The sequence below is a fragment of the Cebus imitator genome, unplaced genomic scaffold (assembly GCF_001604975.1).
Source record: "Cebus imitator isolate Cc_AM_T3 unplaced genomic scaffold, Cebus_imitator-1.0 Scaffold451, whole genome shotgun sequence".
Lineage (NCBI taxonomy): Eukaryota > Metazoa > Chordata > Mammalia > Primates > Cebidae > Cebus > Cebus imitator.
Window position 1 is genome coordinate 9,253 of NW_016107766.1, and position 26,226 is coordinate 35,478.

The 26,226-nt window shown below is 43.1% G+C and overlaps 1 protein-coding gene and 1 long non-coding RNA gene across 4 annotated transcripts in view; one reads left to right on the forward strand and one right to left on the reverse strand.

Annotated features, from left to right (window-relative positions):
* The window catches only part of LOC108291379 (trem-like transcript 2 protein), a 31,124-nt gene extending 9,170 nt beyond the window's left edge, over positions 1-21,954 (reverse strand). Inside the window, exons 1-4 of one of the 3 annotated variants that reach the window (XM_037732509.1) lie at positions 19,975-21,952; positions 17,854-18,174; positions 16,369-16,600; positions 13,298-14,827 (exon numbers count right to left, since the gene is read on the reverse strand). In XM_037732509.1, the coding sequence (XP_037588437.1) occupies positions 16,500-16,600; positions 17,854-18,174; positions 19,975-20,221 (669 nt within the window). In that variant the 5' untranslated portion in view covers positions 20,222-21,952 and the 3' untranslated portion in view covers positions 13,298-14,827; positions 16,369-16,499. Of the gene's footprint in view, positions 1-13,297; positions 14,828-16,368; positions 16,601-17,093; positions 18,175-19,974 lie in introns of those variants that run through there. The other 2 variants (XM_037732508.1, XM_017511732.2) reach the window with 2 other exon arrangements.
* Positions 20,266-22,324, forward strand: LOC119468587. Its single transcript, XR_005197285.1, has 2 exons — positions 20,266-20,395; positions 21,951-22,324. It is a non-coding gene; the product is annotated as an uncharacterized LOC119468587 (long non-coding RNA).
* The last annotated feature ends 3,902 nt before the right edge of the window (positions 22,325-26,226 follow it).

Sequence of the window (26,226 nt, forward strand, 5' to 3'; positions counted from 1 at the left end):
AATAAAAATAAAAAAATTATTTTCAAGCTGGTGAATTTGAGAGGCCTCCATTAGCACAGGACATTGCTCTTCTGCTATTTGAATATATGCTAATCAGGACAGGCTGGGGCTGAAATCGAATGTCATAGGATCTGCAAATAAAGAGTTGACCAAGAAAAAGGGACGGACAGAGCCATGGGCAGGATGCTTGGAACCTACTGAACCCATGTAATAGAATAAAATAATTTCCCAGCCCTTGAGAAACATCCGAGGATACCCAGTCACTGACAGGCTGATTATAAATTAATGATGCAGTTGGTCAAGCAGTTCCATCACCCACTGCTCCTGACTCAGGAACATTTTATTAATTTGGTCTTAGTACCCCTTTGTTACACAAATACTAAAACTTCAGTCCTTTGCAAAAGTAAGGGCGGCCCTCACCCACCCTTGTGGGTTCAGGAGGGTCAGACTTAGGCAGTCCACACTTGCCTTTGACCTGGCAGATCTGGCAGTGCCGGCCACTGTTCTGATGTGTGGATTCATCCTGAACCAGGGCCTGATGATCTCCGTCCTGTTTGTCCTGCTCCGGAAAGCCTGGGCCTTGGGTGAGTGGGGGCTGGGACGAGGCAGCTGCGGCAGATGCTGCCGTAGGGGAACTACCTCCCAGGGCTCCCGGGGGCTGTTGTCCCCTGACTCCTCCTCACTCCTGTTCTCAGGAGGTCTTTGGACAGGGGCAGTGCCAGCCCCTGGGACAGCACAGGGCATGGGTTGTACTAATTTACATTCCTACCTCAGCCTACCAAAGTGCTGAGATTACAGGGATGAGCCACTGCGCTCAGCCTTTGACTTCCATTTTTAAACCGGTATAACATCTTCTCAAATAAATTATTTATTGAGTATGAGTTAAAAAAATGTTAACGTGTTTATTTTTGTCTCTCATGGTTTAAGCTTTTTTCTTTTTGAAAATTATAACTCTATTTATATGTTTTCAGACAGCATTGTGCTTCTGAGACTATCCCTTGTTGCTATAGGTAAACCCAAATCTTCAACTCTTTGGCTGCTAGGTAGGATTTCATATAATATTGTGGCAGTATTGGATTTCATTTTTCCACTCCCCCTAGTGATGAGAACCTAAGTTGCTTCAACTCTTTACTACCACAAAACAAACAAGCATATAAGCAGAAACAAATGAACAAAAAAACCTCAAAATAAACTTTTCCATTTATGGTCTTGAAGGAACCATGTAAGAATTTTTCTAGACTACATGTTAGGTTGGCCTTAAGGCAAATAGAAAATAGGAACGGAATTAGAGGGTTCAGGAACGTACCCACACAGAGACAGTCACTTCACTGCCACTAACGGGCCTCTGCAATTTAGTGTGGAAAAGATGTTTCTATCAAAGAGTAACGATCAGTTGGATACCCACCCAGAAAAAAATAGGTTTTAACTCTTTCACACCACACATGAAATTAATTAAAAATACACCATAGACTAAATATAAAAGGTGAAAGCAATATAGTTTCTGGAAGAAAATGTAGAAAAATGATCTTGGAGAAGGCAACTATTTTCTAAACAGGACATAAAAAATAGTAAGCATGATAAAGCATAAATCAGGGTTGGAACATTGGGTACGGGACATCCACACATTTAAGCCACACAGAAACTCCAGATTGTTCTCAAGAATGCTGAGTCATGCTGCACTCCCCCTAGCACGGCTCAAGGATCTCCCTTTCCTCCACTCTCAACAATTCCTGGTGTCATCCACCTTCCATGTGCTTACCAGATGAGTTCAAAGTGACAGCTCCACATTTTTAAATTAGTTTTTCTCTAGCTAACAGGATCAAACATCTCTTGATAGGTTTCTTGGGCATATGGTTTTTTACTGCAATGTATAACCTATTTCTAACCATTTTCTATTTGGCTTCCTTCCTTCCACTTGTTGACTTTGTTATTTTTCTTTTTCTTTTTTTTTTGAGACCAAGTTTCATTCTTATTGCCCCCGCTGGAGTGCAATGGCACGATCTCGGCTCACTGCAAACTCCACCTCCCCGATCCAAGCAATTCTTCTGCCTCAGCCTCCTGAGTAGCTGGGATCACAGGCATGGGCCACCATTCCTGGCTAATTTTGTATTTTTAGTAGAGACGGGGTTTCTCCACGTTGGTCAGGCTGGTCTTGAACTCCCGACCTCAGGTGATCCACCCGGCTTGCCTCCCAAAGTGCTGGGTGAGCCACCGCACCTGGCCTGCTTGTTGATTTTTAACAAGCCCTTAGTTAGTTTAGATTTTGAAATTATTTGTACAAATTCATGAGGTACAAATGCAATTTGGTTACTTGTATAAATTGCATAGTGTCCAGGTAAGGGTTTTTAGAGTATTCATCACCTGAATGACGTACATTATACCATTAAGCAATTTATCATCGTCTACCTCACTCCCAACCTCTCTCTATGTTCATGTGTACACATATTTTAGCGCCAGCTTATGAGTGAAAATACGCAGTATTTGTCTTTCTGTGTCTGACTTGTTTCACTTAAGCCAATGACTTCCAGTTCCATCCATGTTGTTGCAAAAGACATGATTTCATTATTTTTATAGCTGAATAGTATTCTATTGTGTATATATATCACATTTTATTTATCCAGCCATCTGTTGATGGACAGTTTGGTTGATTCTATATCTTTGCTATTGTGAATAGTGCAGATAAACACAGACGTGCACGTATCTTTTGATATATTTATTTATTTTTCTTTTGTTAGATACCCAGTTGAGATTGCTGGATCAAATGATAGTTCTATTTTTAATTTTTTGAGAAATTTATTTTTTGGAGACTGTACTAATTTATATTCCCATCAACAGTGTAAAAGTGTTCCATTTTCTCTGCATCCTTGACAACATCTCTTCTTTTTTGGCTTTTTATTAATAGCCATCGTGATTGGTGTAAAATGTCTATTCATATCCTTAGCTCATGTTTTAATGGGATTATTTGGGTTTAGTGGTTTTTGTAGTTGTTGAATTGCTTGAGTTCCTTGTATATTCTGGATATTAGTCCCTTGTTGGAGATGTAGTTTGCAAATATTTTCTCCCCTTCTGAAGTGGTGTTCACCTCTGTTGTTTTTTTTTTTTCTGTGCAGAAGCTTTTAACTCCCCATTTATCTATTTTTTGTTTTTGTTGTCTCTGTTTTTGAGGTCTTAGTCATAAATTCTTTGCCTAATGTCCAGAAGAGTTTTCCCTAGGTTTTCTTCTGTTATTTTTATAATTTCAGGTCTTAATGTTTAAGTTTCTAATCCATCTTGAGTTATTTTTGTACATGTGAGAGATGGGGGGTCCAGTTTCGTTCCTTTGCATGGGGACATTCAATTTTCTCAGCACCATTTATTTAGAAGGGTGTCCTTTCCCCAATGTATGTTCATGTGAATTTTGTTAAAGATGAATTGGCTGTAAATATGTGGCTTTATTTCCAAGTTCTCTATTCTGTTCCACTGATCTATGTGTCTATTTTTATCCAGTGCCACACTGTTTTGGTTACTATCATTATATTAGTGTTGCAATATAATTGGAAGTCAGGTAACACCATGTCTCCAGCTTTGCTTTTTTTGCTTAGAATTGTTCTGGCCATTTGGATTCTTTTTGGGTTCCATGTGAATTTTAGGATTATGTTTTTCTAATTCTGTGAAAAATAATATTGATATTTTGATAAGGATTGCATTGGATCTGCAGATTGCTTTAGGCAGTATGTTCATTTTATTTATTTATTTTGAGACATAGTCTCACTCTGTCACCCAGATTGGAGTGCAGTGGCACAATCTCGGCTCACTCCAACCTCTGCCTCCTGGATTCAAGCAATTCTCCCGTTTCAGCCTCCCAAGTAGCTGGGATTACAGGTGCACACCACCATGCCTGGCTAATTTTTGTATTTTTAGTAGAGACAGGGTTTCACCATATTTGTCAGGCTGGTCTCGAACTCCTGACCTAAGGTGATCCACTCACCTTGGCCTCCAAAAGTACGGGGATTAAAGCTGTGAGCCACTGCACCCAGCCTATTTATTTTCATTTTTTCATTTTTTAAGTTAGTCAATTTATTCATTTGAGACAGAGTCTTGCTCTTGTTGAGCAGGCTGCAGTGCAATGGTGCGATCTTGTCTCACCAACCTCCAACTCCCGGTTCAAGCAATTCTCCTGTCTCAGCCTCCGGAGTACCTGGGATTACAGGCATGTGCCAACATACCTAGCTAATTTTGTGTTTTTAGTAGAGACAGGGTTTCACAATGTTGGTCAGTCAGGCTGGTCTTGAACTCCTGACCTCAGGTGATCCGCCTGCCTCAGTCTCCCAAAGTGCTGGGATTACAGGTGTGAGCCACTGTTCCCAGCCTTATTTTTATTTTTAATAGTAACCCCATTAACTGAAGTGTGGCCATGGTAATGATATTAATTTTTTTTTATCCATGAGCATGAAAAATTCTTCCATTTGTTTACGTCATCTACAATTTCTTTCATCACTGTTTTCTAGATCTTTCATCTCCTTGGTTAAATATATTCCTACATATTTAAATTTGTCTGAAGCTATTGCAAATGGGATTGCCTTCTTTATTTTATTCTCAGCTAGATCATTATTGGTGTATAGAAACACTACTGATTTTTGTACATTTGTTTCACATCCTGCAACTTACTAAATTCATTTATCAAATCTGAGAGTTTCGTGGTGAAGTCTTTAGGTTTTTCCAGATATAAGATCATGGGATCAGCAAATAGGGGTAATTTGACTCCCTGCTTTCCAATTTGGATGTCTTTTATTTCTTTATCTTACCCAATTGCTCTGGCTAGGACTTCCAGTACCATGTTGAATAGGATTGGTGAAAGTTGGCATCCTTGTCTTGTTCCAGGTCTTAGAGGAAATGCATTCAACTTTTCCCCATTCAGTATGTTTACTGTGAGTTTGTCACAAATGGCTCTTGTTATTTTACGGTATGTTCCTGTGATGACTAGTTTTTTAGCCTCCAGGCCAGTGGGTGGAGATTGCAGGTAGCAGCCAGATGAGGTGGGAGAGGTAGGGTGTTTATGCCTGACTTCTGTCCTGCATAGGGGAAAATGTGTGGGAGTCCCAGGTGGTGGATTGGGTTGTAAAACCCCTCGGAGACTGGATTCTGGACTCTGTCTCCAGGTGGGAGGTAGGGTGAAGCTGGGCACAACTGGGCCAGGAAAGCCTATATTCAGACCCTCTGATGGTGAGTGCACATATCAGCTATTACAGGGGGATGGAGCAGTACTGAGGCCCCTGGCAAAATGCCTGAGTGAGGGCCAGCTATTGTTGCACTGAGGTCTGGCCACAGGTGCACTTCTCAATAAGTCCTAAAGTTGCCTTAAAACACTCCAAAAGTTTTGTCAAGGTGGCTATCTACGTTTAAATTAACAAAAATTAAATGATAAGTGTGAGGGTGGTCCCACTAGCCACAGATTTGGCAACTGGTTGAGGATTTGCATTCCTTTTACGCCCCAGTCCTGGTGAAGCTCCCTCCCATATCCTGGCTATCATGGTAAACTCAACTATTCAGTCAGGCCAGGCAGTTTGCACCTGGCCTGTAACTTAGTCCTAGAGCCCCTGCCCAGTTCAACCAAGTCACTGAGCCAAATCTCGTCCTGCTCAGGTTTTGGGGAGGAGGTGTGCCCTGTTCCAGCATTGAATCTGAAGCTTACACTATGCTTACTTCTTAGTCCTGGTTGTGGGAACCTATTCCCTACTGAAGCCCTGGTTCTGCAAGTTGTAGTTTGAGTCTCCCTAATGCCTAGGACTGCAATCACTAGTTCACAGGACCACACACAAGTTTTCAAGAGCAAGGATCAAGAATGGCAGTTTCTTAGGTCTCAGGAAGGGTGTGAAACCCAGGGCATGCTACCTCCATGGAGAAGTTTCTTCTCACAGTCTCCCAGAAGCTCCACAAGTTAGATTCAGGGATTGGAGAGTCAAGGTGCACTCCCATGTCCTGGATTGTATGATTTCCCTGGTGGGAAAGTAGATCACAGAAAGGCTCTCACTCACTCTCTCCCATATTGGAGAGTCTCTTCTGGTTCGCAGCTGGTCCCAACCACACAAGCTTCCTGTTTTCCTTCTATTTCCTTGATTTTAGACTTTTCTTTGGCTTTTCTATTGAACTCTCAATTTCCCTCTTGGATAATGTACTCAAAGTGTGATTGTCTACACACTATTTCGTTCTTCTAAGTGGATGAGGTGTGGCTAAAATGCCTCCAGAAAGCCACCTTGGAAAAAAAATTGATATTATTCTATGTTAGCAATTGCAAATATCTTGTCTCAGTCTGTTATTTGTCACTTGTCAAGCTCATACGAGACAAGGCTGTGCCAAAGCCAAGTCCTGACTGATACGACTGCTAATAATGCAGTGAGCCACTTTTGCTTTCAGTTAGTTTATTATTTACACAGACATCAAGGGAAAGATGAGGCAAAGGTGCCAGCATCTCATGGCTCTTGTCCCATACCCCAAAACAAAAGGGGCCAAACAACGGCAATATGAGTTGTGGGACATTCCATTGCTGAGGAGTCAACTCTCAAGGCAGATAAGTGGTTTCATAGCCTGCAGCCCTATTTTGAGGTATGAGACAGAGCTTCTGGCCTCATCAGAACTCAGAAGGGCATGAAGAACTGTCTGTCAGGGAAGGCAGAGAAGCTACCGGGCAATGGTTCTCACAAGCTCCCATCCTCTCATGTTCTAGGAGGGTTGCAGGCATTCTGCCATGCTTCAGATTAGCTGTAGTTCATGTGTCTGCCAGTGTGACCTATGTGGCACATGCAAGGTTGTCAAGGCAATATTATGGAGCTGTTCCCCTATGTTGCTTTTGTCCACAATATATTATTGTGAAAAATTTGGCCAGGCATGGTGGCTCATGCCTGCAATCCCAGCACTTTGGGAGGCCAAGGTGGGTGGATCATGAGGTGAGGAGGTTGAGACCATCCTGGCCAATGGTGAAACCCTGTCTCTACTAAAAATACAAAAATTAGCTGGGCATGGTGGCTCACGCCTATAGTCCCAGCTACTCAGGAGGTTGAGGCAGAAGAATCGCTTGAACCCAGGAGGCGGAGGTTGCAGTGAGCTGAGATCGTGCCACTGCACTCCAGCGTGGGTGACACAGTAAGACTCCATCTTAAAAAAAAAAGAAAAAAAGAAAAAAGAAAATTTTATGTTGGGAATTTCTTTTCCAAGTTTTCTCGTTCAGGAAAATGGCTTACTTGTTCATTTAGGAACTTCCTGAAAGATTCATTAACTCTTTAAGGGAACGCATTAAGAGGTAGTTGGCAACCTAAGGCTCTTTCAATCCCCCACTTCAAGATGCTCATCTTAGGGGAAGTCAAGATGGCTGAATAGACACAACTCCGGTGCACAACACCGAGAGAATGAGAGAGACACAGCGAGAGAGATGCAGAAATTGAGAGATCTCCTAGCTTCAACCAAGGTACCTGTGCATTTCAATGGGTCTGGTCAGACGGTGGGCAAAGCCCAAGCAGGGCAGACCGAGGGGGGGAGGGTTGCTGCTTCACTCAGAAAGTGTATCTGACAGGTGAGTTGGAGGCTCCCCGTCTGGCACTCCGGTCCAGATACAGCGCTTCCCCCAAATCCTCAGCAATACACAGAACAGGGGATCTTTGCCAGTCAAGCACCAGGAATTACAAGTGCAGAGTTGAATAATAATCCAGTACAGTGTCCCGTATTGGCGCACAGATCTAAGCAAATGCATAAGCCCATAAGCTGGCGGGAGAGCCTGTGGACTGAGCTATTGCCTCCTCCCCCTGCCCGGAGAAAGAGGGAGCTGAAAGCAGGAAAGACAGATGGAGCAGCTGTGCTGGCCCCTGCCCCATGACTGGAGAGAGAGGAAGCTGAAGGCAGGGAGACAGACTGTGCAGCTGGGTGGGTCCCTACCCTCCCCCACAAACTCCAGATGGATGAAGCACTAACTCTAGTGGGTTACACAGCCAGTGCCTCAGTCTGAGCTGAACCCTGAAAGATCCAGCCCTGTGGAGGAAAGACACAACACACCATTAAAGAGGTGGGACTAGGCTTCATGTTTTAACAAAAAACATAGGAAGCCTACGTAGCAATGGGATGGTGTTCTCGACCACCCAGCAGTGCCTCCATGTCAGTGGAAGAGGTGGGCCTAACCTCCCAGTGTAAACAAAAAAGACACAAGAAGCTTACCTTGTAACCTGAAGGAGTCCCTAGAAACCCAGCAGTGCCTCAACAGGCAGACAAGTGACCTCATCAAGCAGCTCCCTGAGATCACAGCCAGGTAAATCCACAAAGATGGGAAAAAACCAGCCCAAAAAAGATGAAACCATCAAAGACCAGAACACCTCTTTTCCTTCAAGGGATCACAACTCCTCAACAACATGGGAACACAATATGACTGAGAAAGAGTGGGACAAATTGACAGAAACAGGCTTCAGCAGGTGGATAATAACAAACTTTTCTGAGCTAAAGAACACATTCTAACTCAATGCAAAGAAACAAAAAACCTTGAAAAAAGGTTAGATGAAATGCTAACTAGAATAACCAGCTTAGAGAAGAACATAAACGACTTGATGGAGCTGAAAAACACAGCACGAGAACTATGTGAAGCAAACACAAGTTTTAACAGCCAAATCGATCAAGCAGAAGAAAGGATACCAGAAATTGAAGAACAACTCAATGAAATAAAAAGAGAAGGCAAGACAAGAGAGAAAAGAGTGAAAAGAAATGAACAAAGCCTCCAAGAAATATGGGATTATGTAAAAAGACCTAATCTATGCTTGATCGGTGTACCTGAATATGATGGGGAGAATGAATCCAAGCTGGAAAACACTCTTCAGGATATTATCCGGGAGAACTTCCCATGCCTAGCAAGGCAGCCCAACATTCAAATCCAAGAAATACAAAGAACTCCACAAACACATTCCTCAAGAAGAGCAACCCCAAGGCACATAATTGTCAGATTTACCAGGGTTGAAATGAAGTAAAAAATACTAAGGGCAGCCAGAGAGAATGTCAGGTCCTTCCCACAGAGGGAAGCCAATCAGACTCATAGCAGATCTCTCGGCAGAAACTCTACAAGCCACAAGAGATTGGGGGCCAATATTCAACATCCTTAAAGAAAAGAACTTCCAACCCAGAATCTCATATCCAGCCAAACTAAGCTTCATAAGTGAAGGAAAAATAAAATCCTTTACGGAAAAGCAATTACTGAGGGATTTTGTCACCACCAGACTTGCTCTACAAGAGCTCCTGAAAGAAACACTAAGCACGGAAAGGAATGAATACCAGCCACTGCAAAAGCACACCAAATGGCAAAGACCAAAAATGCAATGAAGAAAATGAGCCAACTAATGGGCAAGAAAACCAGCCAGTAACAAAATGGCAGAATCAAATTCACACATAACAATATTAACATTGAATGTAAATGGCCTAAATGCCCCAATCAAAAGACACAGACTGGCAAACTGGATAAAAATTCAAGACCCATCGGTGTGCTATATTCAGAAAACCCACCTCACATACAAAGACACACATAGACTCAAAATAAAGGGATGGAAGAAGATTTACCAAGCAAATGAACAAAAAAAAAACAAGGGGTGCAAACCAAGTTCCGAAAAAAAGGAACTCAAAACAAAAAAAAACAAAAAAAACAAAAAAAGGCATTACATAATGGTAAAAGGATCAATCCAGCAAGAGCTAACTATCCTAAATATATATGCACCCAACACAGGAGCACCCAGATACATAAAGCAAGTTCTTAATGACCTAAAACGAGATTTAGACTCCCACACAATAATAGTGGGAGACTTCAACACTTCACTGTCAGTATTAGACAGATCAACAAGACAGAAAATTAACAAGGACATCTAGGACTTGATGATGGACCAAGCGGACCTAATAGACATATACAGAATGCTCCACCCCAAATCCACAGAATATACATTTTTCTCAGCACTACATCACACTCACTCTAAAATTGACCACATAATTTGAAGCAAATCACTCCTCAGCAAATGCAAAAGGATGGAAATCACAGCAGTCTATCAGACCACAGCACAATCAGATTGGAACTCAGGATTAAGAAACACACTCAAATCTGCACAACCACTTGGAAACTGAACAACTTGCTTCTGAGTGTTGACTGGATAAACAATGAAATGAAGGTAGAAATAAAGATGTTCTTTGAAACCAATCAGAATGAAGACACAACTTACCAGAATCTCTGGGACACCTTTAAAGCGGTGTCAAGAGGGAAATTTATAGCAGTAAATGCCCACATGAGAAACAAGGAAAGATCTAAAACTGACAACCTATAATCAAAATTGAAAGAGCTAGAGGAGGAAGATCAAAAGAACTCAAAAGCTAGCAGAAGACAAAAAATAACTAAGGTCAGAGCTGAACTGGAGGATACAGAGACACAAAAACCCCTTCAAAAAATAAATAAATCCAGGAGCTGGTTTTTTGAAAATATCAACAAAATAGACAGACTGCTAGCCAGACTAATAAAAAAGAAAAGAGAGAAGAATCAAATAGATACAATAAAAAAAGATAGAAGGGATATCACCACTGATCCCATAGAAATACAAACTACCATCAGAGATTACAACAAACAGCTTTATGCACATAAATCAGTAAACCAGGAAGAAATGGATAAATTCCTGGACACTTGTACTCTACCAAGACTAAACCAGGAGGAAGTTGAAACCCCGAATAGACCAATAACAAGGGCTGAAGTTGAGGCAGTAATCAATAGCTTACCAACCAAAAAAAGTCCAGGTCCAGATGGGTTCACAGCCGAATTCTACCAGACGTACAAAGAGGAGTTGGTTCCATTCCTTCTGAAAATATATCAAACAATACAAAAAGAGGGAATCCTCCCTAACTCATTTTATGAGACCAACATTATCCTGATACCAAAACCAGGCAGAGACTCAACTGAAAAAGAAAACTTCAGGCCAATATCCACAATGAACATTGACACAAAAATTTTCAATAAAATACTGGCAAACTGAATGCAACAGTACATCAAAAAGCTTATTCATCACGATCAAGTAGGCTTCATCCTGAGGATGCAAGGCTGATTCAACATACACGAGTCCATAAACGTAATCCATCACATAAACAGAGCTAAAGACAAAAACCACATAATTATCTCAATAGATGCAGAGAAGGCCTTCAACAAAATTCAACAGCCCTTCATGCTAAAAACTCTCAATAAACTAAGTATTGATGGAATGTATCATAAAATGATAAAAGCTATTTATGACAAACCTACAGCCAATATCATACTGAATGGGCAAAAGCTCAAGAATTCCCTTTGAAATCAGGCACTAGACAAGGATGCCATCTCTCACCACTCCTATTCAATACAGTATTGGAACTTCTAGCCAGAGCAATCAGGCAAGAAAAAGAAATAAAAGATATTCAATTAGGAAAGGAGGAAGTCAACTGTCTCTATTTGCAGACGACATGATTGTATATTTAGAAGACCCCATCGTCTCAGCCCAAAATCTTCTCAAACTAATAAGTAACTTCAGCAAAGTCTCAGGATACAAAATCAATGTGCAGAAATCACAAGCATTCCTATATACCAATAACAGACAGAGAGTCAAATCAGGAGCAAACTCCCGTTCACAATTGCTACAAAGAGAATAAAATACCTAGGAATAAAACTAACAAATGATGTAAAGGACCTCTTCAAGGAAAACTACAAACCACTGCTCAATGAAATAAGGGAGGACACAAACAGATGGAAAAACATTCCATGCTCATGGTTAGGAAGAATCAATATTGTGAAAATGGCCATACTGCCCAAAGTCATTTATAGATTCAACAGTATCCCCATCAAGCTACCAATGACCTTCTTCACAGAACTGGAAAAAACCACTTTAAACTTCATATGGAACCAAAAAAGAGCCCACATAGCCAAGCCAATCCTAAGCAAAAAGAACAAAGCCAGAGGCATCACACTGCTGGACTTCAAACTATGCTGCAAGGCTACGGTAACCAAAACAGTATGGTACTGGCACCAAAAGAGAGATGTAGACCAATGGAACAGAACAGAGGCCTCAGAAGCAATATCATGCATCTACAACCATCTGATCTTTGAGAAACTTGTCAAAAACAAGCAATGGAGAAAGGACTCCATGTTTAATAAATGGCATTGGGAAAACTGGCTAGCAATGTGCAGAAAGCAGAAACTGGACCCCTTCCTGTTACTTTACACTAAAATTAACTCCAGATGGATTAAAGATTTAAACATAAAACCTAACACCATAAAAACACTAGAATAAAATGTAGGCAAAACCATCCAGGACATAGGCATAGGCAAGGACTTCATGACTAAAACACCAAAAGCAATGACAACAAAAGTCAAGGTAGACAAATGGTATCTAATTAAACTTCAAAGCTTCTGTACAGCAAAAGAAACCATCATTAAAGTGAACCAGCAACCAACAGAATGGGCAAATATTTTTGCAGTCTACCCATCTGACAAAGGGCTAATATCCAGAATCTACAAAGAACTAAAACAGATATACAAGAAAAAAACCCCATTCAAAAGTGGGCAAAGGTTATGAACAGACACTTTTCAAAAGAAGACATATATGAGGCCAAGAAACATATGAAAAAATGCTCATCATCACTGCTCATGAGAGAAATGCAAATCAAAACCACATTGAGATGCCATCTCACGCCAGTTAGAATGGCAAACCTTAAAAAATCTGGAGACAACAGATGCTAGAGAGGGCATGGAGAAATAGGAACACTCTTACACAGTTGGCGGGAGTGTAAATTAGTTCAACCATTGTGGAAGACAATGTGGTGATTTTTCAAGGATCTAGAAATAGAAATTCCATTTGACCCAGCAATCCCATTATGGGTATATGCCCAAACAACTATAAATCGTTCTGCTATAAAGACACATACACATGTATGTTCATTGCAGCCGTGCATACAACAGCAAAGACCTGGAACCAACCCAAATGCCCATCAATGATAGACTGGACAAAGAAAATGTGGCACATATACACCATGGAATACTACACAGCCACAAAAAATGATGAGTTCAAGTCCTTTTTAGGGACTTGGATGAATCTGGAAACCATCATTCTCAGCAAACTGACACAAGAACAGAAAACCAAACACCACATGTTCTCACTCATAGGTGGGTGTTGAACAATGAGAACACATGGACTCAGAGAGAGGAGCATCACACACTGGGGGCAGTTGGCAGGGGTTGGGAGCAGCTAGGGGAGGGACAGTGGGGGATGGGGAGGGATAGCATGGGGAGAAATGATGGATATAATCAAAGGGGGAATAGAGGCAGCAAACCACCTGGTTATGTATGCACCTATGCAACAACCCTACATGACCTGCACATGTACTCCAGAATCTAAAGTTAAAAAAAAAAAAGGAACCTCATCTTATTGTTTCTACCAATCCTGTACTGTTTGATTGTGATCCTTACTTAATCATAGCCCAGCCCCTGCTTTGAAAGACCTACTTTCAAACAAACTTCTCAATAAGTCCTAAAGTTGCCTTAAAACACTCCCAAAGTTTTGTCAAAGGGGCTATTTACATTTAAATTAACAAAAATTAAATGATAAATAGAAATTACAGTCCTTCACTCTCACTTGTCTCAGGTCAGGTGCTCAATTATCACACATGCCTAGTGGCTATCCATGTTGGACAGGGACAGAGAACCTTCCACCATCATAGGAAATGCTGCTTTATAGACTTTTGCCTCAATGTAAGTAGTCAACTGAGAAGCATTCAGTTTCTTGTTATAAGCTTAGCTTCTTATTAATACAGATTAAATATTTTATAGCACAATGTGCTTTTATACTTAAGTAGCTTGGATGATAGTTTTCATTTAATTAATGCAGATTTTTCTTCTTAAAGGGAAAAATCACATTAAATTTTTTTATTTCAAAAGATAGAGTTTTTATTCTTTCTCATTCCTCAGTTTGTTTGTCCTTTCCTCTCTGAATTTCTTTCTGAGGTGTTTATTAAAAAGTACTGAGATGGGCTTTATTTCCAGAAATTCCGATTCTATTGGTCTGTGTATGAGAGCACACACATCAGTATTCTTTTTTAAAAAACTAACCAAACAAAGCAAAAACCAATGCTGCATTTAGTGCTAACATGTGGCTCCTGCTGAGAGCTATTAGGTGGACAATGTCTTCAGCTCTGGGCTTCTAGCATGCCTATTGAATTGACAAGGAAGCTGAAGCCAGAGAGGGCTCCTGACTCACACAAAGTCACAGTCAGTCAGTCAGGCTGACACTAGATCCAGGGTCCCTCACTCAGAGACTGCTTTCCCACTACCCATCCAGCCCCTGGGGTTGGATGGGGTCCACTGGAATATGGGGAAGATGCCATTACCCTCTCCTTAATACTCAGGTTGCAAGAAAGCAAGGAAGGTGAACTGGGGAGGACAGCCTGACTGAGAGAGAGCCTCTCCTATTCTCCATCACCACTTCCTTCTTCCCTGGACATTTCTACCCAGACTAATGTGACTCAGGTCTGCTCCTGCCCCACCCTCCCCTTTCTCTCACTCCCTCAACCTCTCAGCACACTGACTGGGGAACAACCGGCTCAGTGTCCAAATCCAGGGCCCAGAGGCTGGGAAATCATATGACATTTGTCCCATTTTTATTGTTGACTGTGGACCAGGAGTGGAGACATCAGCAGTTGACTTGGGTGGAGGTTGGGTCATGGTTTTTGGGCTGATGTACAGTGGGCTCAGGGCCTTAGCGGGTAGTAAGAACTGTGGGAGTCTGAGGCATGTTCTGGGTAGGATTCACATTGGAGGCAGGAGTACCTAAGAGACCTGTGAAAAGGCACATTGGATGAATGGATGGATGGGTAAGTGGGTGATTTAATAGATAAGTTATTTGGAACTAGGTGGATGGATGAATAGGTGGGTGGATAAATAGATGGAAGAAGAGACGGATAAGTGGGAGAATGGATAGGATGTAGGAAGAATAAGCGATAAGCGGATGAAAAGATGGATGAGTGGGTGGATGGGTAAGTGTTAGGGTAAATGGAGCTAAGGAAGGAAATAGACATGGCCAAGCAGCAGGGTTTTCTTTTGCTATAACCTAAGAATAGTGTGTGATGAGCCTAGGCTAGAGTCAGGAAGGACAGAAGGAAAAGAGGGAGGGAGGAAAGGCAGAAAGAAGAAAAAAGAAATATTCAGGCTATTCACTTTATTGGAACTGCACCTGCCTGCTATTCTTCACCAATCCATATGCCCCCAACTTCTTCAAGAATAAATTCTTGATTACTCTGCCTCATATCATTCATTCTACCTTCCATTCACCTGTGCCTCTGGCATCTTGCTTTATAGGTTAGCTTTTATTAATGTATTCTATATGTGCCTTGTTTTCTTAGGATTAAAATTCCCCTGGTGCTAGGAATTTAAACCTTCCCCCTCCTTTCCATCTTTCATTATTCTTCCATCCACCATATTTCTCTAATGCCACCTACCACCACCTTGCATCATAACCCTTCATCACATGCTGTTTCTCTGGCTCAGCTGTGGGATCCTCCAGCTCAGGATGGGATCTCAAGGCTTTTGAGTCCCTATCCAGGGCCTAACCTAGCCCTGTGCCCTACAGGGAATGGACAGTGAGCCAAAGCTTGGGCACTGAAGAAAGAGAAGCTTATTGGGGTCCTCTAGGTGCCCATTTGACCAAGTGGCTGGGCACACTCAGCAGTAGGGAGGGGTCCTGACCATGACAGAAAAAGGCAGGAGAGGTTGGCAACTCTAATTTCAGGAGGAGTGCCCAGGGGCCTCAGGTGTAGTGGTGACCCCTAACTTCTCATTTTGAAAGTTAATGACATTCAATTGATAGGGGCAGGTCTGGGGGGAGGACTCAGGGCCTCTGAGCCCCAGGCTGCTCTGCCTCCTAGCCTCACCCCCTAAGTCTCATGTCAGCCTCATTGCCTAGCTGTCTCCTGTGTCATATTTCTACACCCACCCCATTACTCAGTGGACTTTCTTGACTACAGCTGGGAGTTAGGGTCGGGGTAGGTATGTCCGGAATGGACCATTAAGCCCTTTCTGCTAGAGCATGGAGAAGCTTTAATCTCATTCCAAATACATGGAGGAGTCCTGTTAGTAGCAGCAAAAATGTTAAGGGAAATACGTGTGATGTGGAAGGAAGAGCCAAAAGCCAGCAGGCCTGCATTCTGGGCCTGGCTCTGCCCTTCAGCAGCGGTGACCTCGGGCCAAGGGATTTCTTCTCCATGCCCCCAGTTTTCAGCGATGAGAGGGTGGAAGGAGAAGATTTCTAGGATCCACTCCAGCTCTAATGCCTTGTGATTCAGGAGGTCTGAGACCCACCAATAAGAAGGGACAGAACTCACCTTGAGATACCACCAGGCAGATGTTTCTGATGAATGAGATCTCAGGGGATTGAGAGATTCCACACCCATAGAACCCTGAGGCCTCTTCTCTGAGCTCAGTCATGGTGACGGTGAAGTTGCCATAGAAGTGATCATCCTGGATGAAGTATCGAGGCTCCCATGCCACTGTCCTGGGACTGTCCCCTACTATGGCACATGTATTGGCTGATATTTTCCTGCACCAGCTTTCCACCTGTAAATGTTGGGAGGGCTGGTACTGGCGTTTTACAGAGGTTGTCTCACCCTTCAGGCTGGAAGCAACTTTGTGCACTGTGTTCACGATGGTCTCTCTGCCCATGCTCATACCTTCTACAGTCCATCCTCATCAAGTGGCCACTACATACTTAAAAACAAGCTATGACACACCTCTCTTAGCTCTCTGATAGCTTCCTCTTGTACTTAGAATCACCCGAACTCTCCATCTCACAGGCTTCAGGGATGCTGGAATCCCGAGCCTAGTCAATCACTGTCTCATACTCAATATGGAACCACTAAAAAAGCATTTTTTTTTTGAGACAGAATCTCACTCTGTTGCCCAGGCTGGAGTGAAATAGCGCAATCGCAGCTCGCTGCAACCTCCGCCTCCTGGGTTCAAGTGATTCTCCTGCCTCAGCCTCCTGAGTAGCTGGGATTGCAGGAACACCACTACACCTGGCTAATTTTTGTATTTTTAGTAGAGATGGGGTTTCAACCATGTTGGCCAGGCTTGTTGTGAACTCCTGACCTCAAGTGATCTGCCTGCCTTGGCCTCCCACAGGGCCAATTACAGGTGTGAGCCACTGCGCCTGGCCAAATAAGCCTTTCTTATGCAAGCCAAGCTCTTTCTGACCTCAGGACCTTTGCACATGCAGCTCTTACCACAAAGTACCCTTCAAAGCACCCAGATTTCAACAGGGTTGCAGAACGCTCACCATTCAGGGCTCTGCTTGGTGTCATGTGCTCAGGGAGGTGTTTTCTGATCTTCAGTACTTCCACCGCTCCCTCATTACTGAGTTACTTTCCAGTTCACCAGTGTTTTATTTTCTTACAAACATTTATTGTTATTTTCAATTGTTATAGAACAAGATTGTGTCTGTATTTGCTCACTACTGTCTCCTTAGAGCCTAGAATAGTGCCTGCCACATAACAGGGGCTGAGTGGATTATGGTGAAGCAATGAGTGAATGAAACACAGCACAGACAGTCCCAAGGTTGAACCTCATCTCAGCCACCTGCTAGCTTTGGGACCCTGGACAAGCTCAGAGTCACATTGGGTTTTCAGGTCTCATTATCTTCATCTGTAAATGGTGACAATAGTGACGTGAATCATGCCATAAAGGCACTCTGAAAACACTACAGTGCCACATGGCCACGGATGGGTTACTATCCGTATCATCTCTGATGTTAGTGGAGTGTGGAGCAGGGAGGACTCCGTCCACCCGTCCCAGTGCCCCTCCAGCCCACTCACCTGGAGACACGTCCAGCTGGATGCCCAGCATGGGATACAGGGTCCCGGAACTGTTGCGCATGCACCAGTATCGGCCAGAGTCCTGGAGCGTGAGGGCCGCCATGGTGATGTGGACCACCTTGGCCTGGGCATCGTCCTGCAGCAAGTAACGGGGTCCCTTCACCCACACTCGGGTGAAGCCAGGCTCACACTTCCTCCTCCTGACTTTGCACCAAACCTTGCCATCCACACGGTTTCTGTAGCCCTTGTAGGAGCACAGCACAGACAGAGTCTCCCCGACAAGGAGCCTCACTTTTGTGTATGCGCTCTCAGCGGGGGGACCTGGGGAGACAAGGCTTGTGGAATAAGGTCTGGCAAGAGCAGAGGGAGAAGCATCATGAACGTTGAAGATCGTGGTGAAGGGTGACGTGGATATTGTCCTGCTGTCATGGAACCCACATGACTGAGGGGGAAATACAGCCCCACCCTCGGGGAGCTTGCCCCAGTCTGAAGGGTGGTTCACCAGCCCTGAAAACAGCTGGCACCCAGTATTATGGGGGAGACACAGGCCCCTCCCTCAGGGAGCTTTCAGTCTGTTGGAGGAGGCAGGTTTATCCCTCAGGGAGCCCCAGTCTAATGGAGGAAACGCAGCCCTGACCTCGGAGCTGCATCAGACACACCCTTTTCCTCATGGTATTCTAGTCTGATGGGAGAGTGACAAGCTGTCTTCAGGGATTCCCAGGGAATTCTTGTGGGATAGACTCAGGTCACACCCTCAGTGAGACAGATGCAGACACAAACACAAGTCATTAAGTTCTGAAATTTCAGTGCCCAACTAATTAGGTAGATAAGAAAATCCAGTATTTGAAAAAATCATGAATAGTTATTTATTTCACAAATACATTCACTGAAGTCCTCTTTAAATAATAACCTGCCTTAGTTCATTCTAGCTGGTGTTTAGTTTTAAAATATTCTAGTTACATAGAACCCATAGATCAAGCCTCTCCAAATGTACATTGAAACAAACTCCCAATAGAGTGGGAACCACAGGATTCTACAATTATTCATTTTCCATCTGCAGTGTCTTGCTCTCTATGCTGAGGTGTAAGATGTGGTCCAAGCCTTCAGAACCCACAGTCTGGTAGAGAAAGAGCAGAACTGGTGTGTGGGGGTGACTCAGGGGTCAGATGGGGGGAGAAAGCTGCCGGGGGTCCCTCCACCCCTCTGCCCAACCCAAGCTCAGCACTCATTCTTCTGATAATTTCACCCAGAGCCTTCCACAAACACACACATTAAAAAAACTTTACCACAGAGTAGAGAATAGAGAGCACACATTTTAGAGTCAAAATAAACAAGAGTTGAAACCCTGTTTCTACCAAGTAACATTGTGATTGGGGCACCTGTTTGATACCGAAATATCAAAACAGACACTTGACACTTGACAGACACAGAAATATCTCTGTTTCTGTATCAGTCAAAAGAGAATAGCACCACACCACTCACAGGTTGCCGTGAGAATTCTGCCCCGGTCAGTGCTTTGCACACTGTGGGTGCTCAATGCATGCTTCCTTTTCCCACATGCAGCGGATTCCCAGTTCCCCCAGTGGAACCCAGAGCTGTGACAGTCAAGGGCCCAGAACCCAGGACATCTGTCCCGCTTCCCACCCAGCAGCCACTAGAGCTGAGGCTCTATGTGAGACAGCGCCCTCTCTGAACATCCCTCTGTTTCTTGCAAACTAAACAGAATGACCCAACTCCATTACTTGGTGGGTGAGCCTAGAATTTCTTAGCACAGGAGAGACCCCTTTCTGCCCTGGCAGTGGGAAACTGTCTCTCTACCTGTGGGAGGTACAGAGTTGGGTGACCTTGGGATGGGTCTCCAGGGCACTGTGTTCATGTGTGCCTACAACTCCCACCCCTCTCCAGGCAGTAGGGAGTGAGTTTTGCCAACCCCCCACCATGCCCAGCAGTCTCTGGTAAAGAGCCACTAAGTCAGCCCTAACTTCCTCCTCATCCAACCCACAAAAAAATAAACAAGACACCTGGGCCAGGAAAGAAAGAAGTGAAGTTTCTGATAAAGATCTAGAGCTCCTGCCTCTGTTCCCACTCCCTCCTCCACAAGGCAGCCCTTTCTCCTCTCACCTGAAATGCAGCCCTGTGGCCGCTGCAGCAGCAGGAGCGCAGGGACCATGAATCCATCCAGCTGGGCAGTCACAGGCCCAGCAAGGGGCCAGCGCATCCCCGGGATCCAAGGTGAGGCCCCAGCCGACACAGGACATGCCATCTGGGCCTGCCAGGGAAGGACCTGGGGTTCTAAAAATGAAGTTGCCCATTTACGGAAGTGAGGCAGTGTGGGACCCACTGCCCCCAGCCAACCGCAGGGGTTCATTGAGCCTATTTTGAGGGCGGTGCTGGCAGCTATTCCTGCTCTTTTCCTCGAAACTTCAGGCTCCAGCCCAAAGACAGCTAACAGAAAGAGAGCTCCCAGCCCTCCCCAACCTCCCCCAGGAACTGGTCACCAGGATCCAGCTAGGGGACTGGGGTGAGGCTCCTGGAACCTCAGGTACGGATTTTCTTTGAATCCTCCAGGCTGAGAGACCCAGCAGTGCAGGCTCTCAAAATGAGGTGGAAATCGTGAACTCTAGTTTCTTACATACACACATTCACACAGAAATTCTCATAAACTCTAATTCATTCATTTGTTGCAGATGTATTCTTTCTGTTCCTTCCTCTCTCTCTCTGCCAGGCTTCTGTCTGCTCAGAATAGTCCCTTGTGTTCACTCTTGCAAATAACCTCTTACAGGCTTACTTGAAATCTTTTTGGTTTCCCACAAAGTTTGGGTTGAGGGAGGGCTTCCTGTGCTCTCATACATGGGTGTGCATGCACATACACTCACACTCACACACATAGTCTCACTTTCTCTCTTACACACACACACACACACACACACACACACTCACACGCACACCCCAGCGGCCCCTCCTCTGCCCTACCCCTGCATCTCCTGTCTCTATCCCTCTCTCTGCCTCTCCTCCTGTCGTCTCTACTCACCACCAGCTCCCTCTACACTCCTAGTCCCTCCCACAGGCTTCCTAAAGCCACCGCAGGGCTTCCCCTCATCCACCTCACCTCAAGAGCCCTTTCCTCCCGTGCCTCCAGCCTCCGTCAGCACACAGGCAAGCCCCCTCCACTTCCTCCTGCTCAACCCTATCTCGCCTGTACAGCCAACAGCTCCGGTGGAAATGACCCAGCACTTGGCCCAAGACCACACCCTTCACTTACTCCAAGGCCCAGACCAGTAGCTGTGTCACCTGCTCCTTCAGTGTGTGGGAGTCCAGTTGGACCCCCCCATGGTTATGTATGCTCCCCCTACTCACCAGTGCTACGTTTCTACTCCTTAGATGGGACTGTCAAAAAGTAAAATGAGGCACAATAAAATTTTAAACGGATTATTTGAGCGAACAACAATTCATGAATCAGGCAGCTCCAAACAGAACAGGCGGAGGAGCTCCACTGGCGGGACACAAGGGGAAGGCTCCCACAGGACAAGTAAAGCGAAGAAAACATTTAATTGGCTACCGTTATACAGTTCCCCTATTTGCCCTAGCCTGTTGGAAAGACCCTACTTATTTATATAAGTTCATTGGCTTCTTCTGACTGGTGGAGCTTAAGTCCTGTTCTTCCTTAATATACACATTTACAAGAAATAGCTCAAGTTAAGTTTCACTGATGTTTGCAAATCAAGCAAGGTTGAGGTCACTTATAAGGCCTGACTGATTTTTGTCTGCTCAGGGACTCTTTGGGCCTGGTCTCTAATTTAATTAATTTTAACAGGACTTAAAGCAAAAAATCCTCAAGCTTGCATGGCCACAATCTTAAACTGACCTTGAACTCCCAAACTCCAAGCAACGTAGTTTTATCTTGGCTGAACCCAAACTTTTATAGTCTCCCAACTCATTCATTCATTCATTCATTTGTTCATTCATTCCCACAACCTCATTGCTATGCATGGGACTAGGTAGGCACTGGGGGCGTGGGAATGAGATACAGTTGTCACTTGAGACTTCTCCGCTTACAGATGTGTTTTGTTTTTCTTATTTACCCTTTTTTTTTTCAGTGTTTCCTACCCAGTGCTATGAGCTCCCTGAGTTCAGAATCCATCTCTCTCCTCAACACACATGGTACATTCCTTTATCACTTCCCCCATCGGAACAGTAAGTTGCTTCAGGAGTGGGGATTTTTCTCTTGTGGGACTTTGAGTGCCTGGAATCTGTGCTTCTGTGAAACCCCTGAAGTGTGTCCAGCGCTGAGCCAGCGATCAAAAGTGTGACCCTTGGGATCACTGTGCTGACGAGGCTGGAAGGAATCAAACACTCATTCTCCGATCGGGGAAGTATGCACTGGATTCAACCTTTCTTGAGAGAAATTTGGAAGCATTTGTCAAAATCATTAAAAATGTATATACATTAAACTTTTACATTCTTCATTTGACTTAACACAGCAGCAGTGTATTTTGTCTTTACATTTATTTTTCCCATTAAAAAATTAATGTCTAATTTACATACAGTACTATTCACCCTTTTTAATGAACGGTTCTGAGACTTCTGGAGACTTGTATCCAATGCCATAATCAAGAGAGAAGAGTGCCATCAACCTCAAAAGCTTTCTTGGATCAGTAACTTTAAGTCTTTGACCAAATTTGAGAATTTCTTGGAATAATGTTTTAGTCCCACACTTTTCCTCCTTCACTTCTGGGACTCTGACAATTCAAAAGTTAGCTCTTGTGGTAACGTCCTACAGATAGCTGAGGTTTTGTTAATTTGTTTTCAGTCTGTTTTCTCTCTGTTCAGACTGACTGAACTTTATTGATCTGTCTTCTAGTTCACTAATTATATCCGCTGTCATCTCTACTCCCCTATGGTGTCTATCTAGTGAGCTTTTAATTTTGGTTATTGTAGTTTTTAGTTCCCAAATATCTTTCTGTTATTCTGCTACTGATTTCTAGTTTAATTCCAAAAAAACTTTTTTGAGTTTGTTATTTTCTTGTTCATTTTCTTTATGACTTATTTCGGATATAGATTAGTTTTAAAATTTTAATTCTGGAAAATTTCTCAGCCTTTTTTCTCTGTGATTTCTGCCTCTCTTATATTGGTTGTTTATGCCTGCCCTTACTAGAATTGAATCCTTATAGAGTTATTTCTTATAGTTCTTTAACATTTTCTCACTTAACACTTAATTCTTTGATCTATGTAAAATTTATTTTAGATTGTAGTATGAAAAGAGAGTAACATTTAATTTTTTCCAAATAGTTAAATGCACTCTGTTTTCATTGTTAAATACAGTCACTGATGTGAACGGCTATCTTTGTGATACAGTAAATGTATCTACATATTTGGACAGTTTATGGCAAACTCATCAACTCTATTTGCCTCTGGGGCTTCCTTATGCAGTGAAATCTGCAGTAATTCACTGATCCTCAAAAAAAGAGGTGAAAAGGGAATAAAAAATGAGAACACAAGAAAAATTACCAAATACTATTAAAAAGATAACAAATTGAACAAATTTCTTACAGAGAAATAAATTGAATATTACAGAGAAAGAAGAACCAGTGGGAGAACAATGATTTAAATAAGCATAATAGATATTCTTAGAGCAATAAGGGACAACATTAGAAGTATAAAACAGGAGCAAGCAATAATGAAGAAGAAAAAATTTGAAATATGGATTAAGAAAATGATCATTGTTGAAATAAAGAACTCTGAATGCAATGACTAGCAGAAGAATGAGTAGGTAAGGGAGAGTCAAGGAGGACTCCCTAAAGGCATTAAGAAGGAATAAAGGTGAAAGACAGTGTAAGAGAAACATCAAGAGTTATGGAGGATAGAAATAGAAATGTCAATATCTCCTCAAAGAAGTCCTGAAAGGAGAAAAGGGAGTAAATGGAGTAGAATAAGTACTTGAAAAAATAATAATTTTCCCAAATTGAACAAATACGTAAGACATCATATTGAATGTGTCCAGAGAGTTCCAAACAGAATGGATAATTAAGCTTTTGCGATGGGGAAAGGATTCCCTGCTTAATAAATGGTGTTGGGAAAACTGGCTAGCCATGTGCAGAAAACAGAAACTGGACCCCTTCCTGACACCTTACACTAAAATTAACTCCAGTTGGATTAAAGACTTAAGCATAAGACCTAACACCATAAAAACCCTAGAAGAAAATCTAGGCAAAACCATTCAGGACATAGGCGTAGGCAAGGACTTCATGACCAAAACACCAAAAGCATTGACAACAAAAGCCAAAATAGACAAATGGGACCTAATCAAACTCCACAGCTTCTGCACAGCAAAAGAAACAGTCATTAGAGTGAATCAGCAACCAACAGATTGGGAAAAAAGTTTTGCTGTTTACCCATCTGACAAAGGGCTGATATCCAGAATTTACAAAGAACTAAAACAGATTTACAAGAAAAAAACAACAAGCCCATTCAAAAGTGGGCAAAGGATATGAACAGATACTTTACAAAAGAAGACATACGTGAGGCCAACAAACATATGAAAAAATGCTCATCATCACTGGTCATCAGAGAAATGCAAATCAAAACTACATTGAGATACCATCTCACACCAGTTAGAATGGCAATCATTAAAAAATCTGGAGACAACAGATGCTGGAGAGGATGTGGAGAAATAGGAACACTTTTACACTGTTGGTGGAAGTGTAAATTAGTTCAACCATTGTGGAAGACAGTGTGGCGATTCCTCAAGGACCTAGAAATAGAACTTCCATTTGACCCAGCAATCCCATTACTGGGTATATATCCAAAGGATTATAAATCTTTCTACTATAAGGACACGTGCACAAGAATGTTCATTGCAGCACTGTTTACAATAGCAAAGACCTGGAACCAACCCAAATGCCCATCGATGACAGACTGGACAGGGAAAATGTGGCACATATACACCATGGAATATTATGCAGCCATCAAAAACGATGAGTTTGGGTCCTTTGTAGGGACATGGATGAACCTGGAAACCATCATTCTCAGCAAACTGACAGAAGAGCAGAAGATCAAACACCGCATGTTCTCACTCATAGGCGGGTGTTGAACAATGAGAACACATGGACACAGGGAGGGGAACACTACACCCTCGGTCAGTTGGGGGGAAATAGGGGAGGGACGGTAGGGGGTGGGGAGCTGGGGAGAGATAGCAAGGGGAGAGATGCCAGAGGTAGGTGATGGGGAGGAAGGCAGCAAATCACACTGCCACGTGTGTACCTATGCAACGATCTTGCATGTTCTTCACATGTACCCCAAAAAAAAAACCAAAAAGCAAAAAAAAAAAAAAAAGGGAAAAAAAAAATTAAGCTTTTGGCTTTCGGCTCCCTCCATCTTTCACCCTTTTGTTGCCTGGCTTCCCAACCGCCCCGTAATTCTTCTCCCCTTTGTCTGCCCACCTGCGCCCCCGTGACAGCGTGGGACCTCCTTGTGGCCGTCCACCCCTGCAGCCCCGGGGGCTCTCGTGGCAGCCAGGAGTCGATGCAGGCGTCTATGGCCATACCATACCACCTTGAACGTGCCCCATCTCCTCTGATCTTGGAAGCTAAGCAGGGTCGGACCTGGTTAGGACTTGGATGGGAGACCACCTGGCAATACCGGGTACTGTAGTCTTTTGGCTTCCTCATCCCTCCCTTTTCCCCCTTTTTGTTACCGGGCTTCCCAACCCTCTCCCCCACTCTACTCCCCCTTTTCCGCTTGAAGGAGAAGGAGAAAGAAGAAGAAGAAGGAGGAGGAGGAGGAGGAGGAGGAGGAGGCGGCTGAGGGAGAGGAGGAGGAGGAGAAGACGGGGAAGAAGAAGAAGAAGAAACAACGATGGATAACTAAATACCCCACATTAAACACATTATAATAAAAATTTCAAAGAGCAAATTATAAAATGTTCCAGAGATAAAATTGGTCAGTAAAGATGAATAAGTATCGGATTATTATCAGACGTTTCCATAGCAACACTATGAAGGTGAGAAAACAATAAAAAATATTCAAAATTTTAAAGGAAGATATATATTTTTAGTTGTTAACTTATGACACAGAATTTACCATCTGCTTGAAAATTCTGGTTAAGGGAATTATGACAATTTTGAGGCTAACGATGTTAAGATAAAATATTTAAAAGTTATAGCTAAATGCTATCTCTTAGCATCTGATTATGGAAGATCTATTTTTATTTAGCCCATTTTCATCCCACTACCAACGTTCTTTAAGTGAAGCTCAATATTTCCTACTACAAGTAAACTTGTCCCGACCCACTGCAGTATAAGTTAGATAAATAAAGAAAGGATTGGGTTCAGTCACATACGACTGAAAACCAAATAGCAGTGGCTTCAACATGCA